This window comes from Andrena cerasifolii, chromosome 5 (genome assembly GCF_050908995.1).
Source record: "Andrena cerasifolii isolate SP2316 chromosome 5, iyAndCera1_principal, whole genome shotgun sequence".
Classification (NCBI taxonomy): Eukaryota; Metazoa; Arthropoda; class Insecta; order Hymenoptera; family Andrenidae; genus Andrena; species Andrena cerasifolii.
Window position 1 is genome coordinate 18,680,370 of NC_135122.1, and position 5,758 is coordinate 18,686,127.

The following is a 5,758-nucleotide window of genomic DNA, read 5'->3' on the forward strand; positions in this document are numbered from 1 at the left end:
CTGTATCGCGTGCTCGCGCAGTAACTACTGGAACGCTCCAGAATTCTTTTTTCGAACTACTTAGTTCAATCGCGACTTCGCGCTTAATTTCAGTTAACTTAAATTAACATTAGTGCTAAACTTTATAGTCAATTATATCTATTCGTGTTTATTGTGTAAACGTTTGTAAATATACAGTGTTTGTGACCTTAGCTTAACTTAATGACTATATTTAAAATATACTTACTCACTATCTTATAGACTAATTTAGTACTAAACTAAACGAATCCGCGATCGGCGAGACTTTCGACGTTTCGTACTGAACATTTTGGTCCTTCGAGCCGGAGCCGGTAAAACCGCGAGAGCTCTCGAGTGATTGGTTCTGGAATCTTCTACCGCGACCACGTGGTGACTGTGTTCGCTCTCGACCTTCACGATGGCCGACAAGTTCAACGCACAGATTGAAACCTTTCACCGGTTAACCCGCGTCTATGAAAACCTGAAAAAGAAAGGTGCTGCTAACATCACGAGCGGTATGATACAATCGCGTTTGAACATGCTCGAAAACTACTGGACGCAGTTCGCGACGCAGCACGGCGGCATTGATGGAGTCGCGAACTGCCGAACAGGAAAAACACGAATACTTTACGAAGGACTGCTTCAGTATAGCCGAAGAGTCCTTTATGGATCAACAGGCTCAGCTCTTGGACCTGCGTGAGGAGCTCGTCGGGACACAACCCCACGCTGCGAACGCGACTTTGCCATCGGGACACGTAGAGGGCGGCGAGCTCCGGCAACGTGCTCTGTTGCCACGAATCAATTTACCGACCTTCGACGGTCGATATAGGGATTTCGGCTCCTTTCCACGACTTATTCGTGTCACTCGTTATGAAGGACACGTCGCTAAGTAATGTCGACCGTTTCCATTACCTACGAGGCTGCCTAAAGGGCGAAGCTGCCGACTTAATACGGAATATTAAGCCGACGGAGTCCAATTTCAAACACGCCTGGACAACACTACAGGAGCGCTTTCAAAACAAACGACGATTGGTGCGCTTGCAACTAGTGAGAATCACTGAGCTGCAACCCGTCAAAAGGGAGTCGTCCGCGGAGCTGAAGCAGCTGTACTACGCTACGTGGGACGTCGTTGACGCACTCGCCGACATGGGTCGCCCCGATCCGACGGATTGGATCGTCCATTTGACGGTGGAGCGGTTGGATCTCCAATCACGCCGAGAATGGGAAACCGCACTCGGGTCCACCACGGATCCACCTACCTTGGAGGATCTGAAGAAGTTCATCGACTCACGCATCCACAGCGTTGGGGCTCTGGAAGGGCGGAAGGGCGAACGTCGGGAAGAAGAGGCTCACGGCAAGCGGACCGGCTCCAAATCTGCCCAGGTGCATCAGGTCGCCGCTGGGCGAAACACATCCAAGGCGTGTGTGCTGTGCCAAGGCTCACACTATCTACTCTTCTGCCCTCGCTACCAGGAGAAGTCGCAGTCAGCTAGACGGTCGACGCTTACCTCACTGCAACGCTGCTTGAACTGTTTAGGTAAGCACAAATTATGCGACTGCCCCTCTAATAAACGCTGCCAAACTTGTGCAGAAAAGCACCATACCTCCATCCACGAAACGTTTCACGCGACACGCGAGGCGACAGTGCAACAGATGATACCTCACCACGGCATCCGGCGGACCGTGATCCTGGGAACGGCCCGGGTGCGTGCGTATACGCCAGCTGGACAATACGCCGTCATCTGAGCGCTGATCGATTCCAGCAGCGAGGTCTCACTCATTTCCGATCAACTAGTCAAGCAGCTGGGGCTCAAACGACAACGGGTACGGCTCCCGTTAGCTTTCGTGGGCGGCGCGCGCTCCCGCAACACACGTGGAATGGTGTGGGCCGAAGTAACTGCTGACCAGGATCAGAAGCGTAGCGTACGAGTCCCTGCCTGCGCCTTAGCAAATCTGTCGAGCTATAAGCTTCGCTCACTACCCGACTTGGCCTGCTGGAGCCATCTGCATGGCCTGCAGTGGGCTGATTCCCTTCAAGACAACCAGGATCCCGTGGAGTTGCTACTTGGAGCTGACGTTTACAACGAGATTCTGCTCGACGGCGTTCGCAAGAGACCTCCGGACTCACCCTTGGCTCAGGAGACGGTCTTCGGATGGATCCTCACTGGAGGGGTTAAAGGATCTCACGTCCTGCATCCAGAACAACGGAACCCTACAGTACAGTTTGTGTCAATACTCCCAGACTTGACAAGCACACTGGAGAAGTTCTAGGAGTAGGAGGAAATCCGGGTAAAACCTACCCTGACGCTCGATGAACAGGCATGTGAGGAGCATTTCCTCACCACTCATCGACGCACGTCCGAAGGTCGATTCGTCGTCCGACTACCTTTCAAGAGTCGGCCGGAACTGGGGACATCAAAACCGGCCGCTCTGCGCACTCTGGCCTCGATGCAGCGCCGATTCCAGCGGGACCCTGAGTTCCATAAGGCCTACAAAAACTTCACGCAGGAATATGAGGACCTTGGACACATGCGAGCCACAAATTGCCCGCTGGGCGATTCGGGGTACTACCTACCTCATCATGGCGTCATGAAGGCATCAAGCACGACGACGAAGCTTCGCGTCGTCTTCAACGGTTCCATGCCTGCCAGCTCCGGTAAGTGGCTCAATGACTTTTTTCATATCGGTGCCAATCTGTTACCAGTGCTACCTGACGTCCTCACTCGCTGGAGACGGCACCCCATCGCCTTCGTCGCCGACGTAGAGAAGATGTACCGGCAGATTGTGGTACACCCGGACGACCGGGACTACCAACGCATTCTCTGGAGTCGGAGCCCTGGCAACCAAGCAAGAACGTTTCAATTATGCACCGTGACCTACGGGCTGGCGTGCGCACCGTACCTGGCGCTGCGCTGCCTGCAACAATTAGCCAAGGATGACGCCGCTGCCTTCCCTGCCGACTCCCGAACGCTACTTACGGACGTATACATGGACGACGTCCTCTCGGGTGCCCCCACGGTCGAAGGGGCCCGTATGCTTCTGAGAGAGCTGGCTGAACTCTGCAAGGCGGGCGGCTTTCGCCTTCGGAAATCGGCATCCAACTCGCAAGACTTCTTGCGAACTATCTCTAGCAACGACCTGGGGACCTCACGTCAATGGGATATGGACACTCCGCACCGCGTATTGGGCATCCAGTGGCTTCCAGAGGGTGATCGGTTCCAGATATGCTGTCTTCAGGACTTGTCTTCAGCGAGGGTCACGAAGCGCACCGTGCTCAGCCAAACGTCCCAGATCTTCGACCCATTGGGCTGACTCGCTCCGGTAACAGTCCGAGCCAATATATTCATTCAGTCACTCTGGCTGCTTAAGACGGACTGGGATAAACCGCTCTCATCGAAAGAGGACCGCCTGTGGAACGACTTCATCGGCGCCCTACCTACCCTACGCGACGTGCGGATTCCTCGGTGGCTGGGGCAGACTGCAACTCGTCAATCCATTGCGGTCCACGGCTTCTCGGATGCATCCGAACAAGCTTTCGCGGCAGTGGTCTATCTACGGGTCAGCGGAGATGGGGGTCAGCGGCAGATTAGCCTCATTACCGCAAATACTAAAGTAGCCCCGCTCAAGCGAGTGTCGCTTCCGAGGCTTGAGCTGTGCGGCGCTCACCTGCTCACAAGATTGACCGCACGAACACTGGAGGCACTGGACCGGGCCGTCGACGATGTTCACCTGTGGACGGATTCGCTCGTTACATTAGGATGGATCCAATCTCATTCGAGCAGGTGGCAAACTTACGTAGCCAACCGGGTGGCAGACATCCAACGCACGCTACCGAACGCCCGGTGGCATCATGTACGAAGCCAGGACAATCCGGCGGATTGTGCCTCCCGGGGACCAGCACCGTCGGAGTTGCCTAGTCATCCGCTGTGGTGGATCGGACCAATCTCGCTGACACGGATCACTGGACCGGCGAAACAATTCCATCACCCGACCAGGATCTGGAGGAGCAACGACAAACTCTCCATATTCAGGTTGCAACAGAAAGCGAGGCGAGCATTTATCTGGCTAAATTTTCTAACCTTCGGCGTCTCCTTAGGGTGACGGCCTGGTGCTGTCGATGGCTGCGCAAGCGTCAAGGAACAAGGAAGCCCTACCTGGTTAGCCACGAGCTCCAGGAAGTGCAACACAGACTGGTGCGGCTAGTGCAGGGCCAGTGCTTCGCCCAGGAAGTTAGTTGTGTTCAGGCCAAGCGTCCTCTACCGACTAAAAGCCGTCTACTACGACTCAACCCTTTCTTGGATGACAACGGCATCCTCCGTGTCAGCGGGCGGCTGCAGCACTCGCTGCTCCTCTTCAGCCGTAAGCATCCACTCATCATGCCTGATAAGACTCATTTGGCCACGTTCTGGATCGACGAGACTCACTGACGCTGTCTACACGGCGACATCCAGCTCACGCTGTCCACGCTGCGCCAGCACTGCTGGATTCTGCGAGGACGACCGATGGTGAAGGCGTTCATCCACCGCTGTCCCACCTGCGTCCTACTCCGGGTGACCAGGACCTACAGCACGACATCGACCGAAGCTCTCCCCGTTATCGCCGGGATCTTCCCCATTGTTCTGAAAATTAAGCAGGCAACTCTCAACTACAAAATAAGAAAAGGCATACCATTCCAGATTGGAGGCTACAAATTTCCCGAGGACGCCGAAATACATTCACCTCACCAGGCAATCCAAGCAGCCCTCCTCGTGGAATGGCAAACCAGATGGGCCAACTCAGAAAAAGGAAGGCACACATACTCCATATTCCCTGATGTGAATGAGCGATTGGAGAACAAATGTATATACACGACACACTACAATAGTCAGTTCCTCTCCGGACATGGTGACTTTGCAAAAAAACTTGTCACATTTAAACGGAAAACCAACGCAAACTGCAGCTGCACCCCCACGGAGGATGAAACACCTCAACATATACTATTTCACTGTCCACTGTACGACGAAGAACGCCTACAGCTTCGTAGAAAAGCTTCGGAGCTCAGAATCTAATGGCCACCGACTATCAAATGCCTAACAGAAGAAGACTGTTTGCAGGAATTCTCTAAGACAGCAAGGATCACACTCCTGAAAAAGGAGCTCACATGGGAACAAACACCCCGTACGCAGAACCCACAATCAAAGGATCACCAACCACGGAACAACGCAATTGGAAGACGACAAATTCGCTCCCAAACTCGGAGCCCTCAACCACCGTAGGTACGTATAACCTTGGCAGCCCACGCAGGCAATGCTTAGGCATTGTGGCTACAAGGTTTAACGGTGATAGCACTCGCTGAACCAACCTGCTGGGATCAAGCGAAAGCTGGCGGCTCTTCCTCCTCGTGGTCCCCACTGGACTAAACGAGCCGACTCCCTCACGGGTAGATCCAACTTGTCCAATGATTCCTCACAGATGAAGGCAGGGCTTTTCCAGGCCCCTCCAGTTTTTCCATCTACACTGGAGGTTCCCTTGTCACGGGTTAGCTAGAAAGTAACTTTCGCCCATAACATCTCGCATGGCTCAAATGCCGCTATAGAGGAAACTCTGAGGCTTGCGGCGCGTCACTCTGACCGGAAAGCCGACACTATCTGTCCCACCTGCGTGGACTGGTCGGCCATCTTGGATCGGGAACGGACGCGCCTCGTGACGTTCCGCAGTTTTCGGTTCTTTTAGTCGGTATAAACCAAGTTATTTTTCGCTTCGAGTGTTTCCTCGCGACGCT

The 5,758-nt window shown here is 54.0% G+C and overlaps 2 protein-coding genes and 1 long non-coding RNA gene across 3 annotated transcripts; 2 read left to right on the top strand and 1 right to left on the bottom strand.

Moving 5' to 3' along the window:
- Positions 1–867: 867 nt before the first annotated feature.
- On the top strand, positions 868–1,743 carry LOC143368894 (uncharacterized). Its single transcript, XM_076812100.1, has one exon. It carries the CDS (start codon positions 868–870, stop codon positions 1,741–1,743), a length of 876 nt encoding a protein of 291 aa, XP_076668215.1.
- Positions 1,744–2,398: 655 nt separating this feature from the next.
- Positions 2,399–2,940, bottom strand: LOC143369438 (uncharacterized). The gene is made up of 3 exons (XR_013085408.1): positions 2,899–2,940; positions 2,573–2,833; positions 2,399–2,486 (listed from the first exon to the last, which is right to left on the bottom strand). It is a non-coding gene; the product is annotated as an uncharacterized LOC143369438 (long non-coding RNA).
- Positions 2,941–2,985: 45 nt separating this feature from the next.
- LOC143368895 (uncharacterized) lies at positions 2,986–4,424 on the top strand. Its single transcript, XM_076812101.1, has 3 exons — positions 2,986–3,252; positions 3,349–4,028; positions 4,094–4,424. The coding sequence occupies exons 1-3, from the start codon at positions 2,986–2,988 to the stop codon at positions 4,422–4,424; spliced, it is 1,278 nt and encodes a 425-aa protein (XP_076668216.1).
- The last annotated feature ends 1,334 nt before the right edge of the window (positions 4,425–5,758 follow it).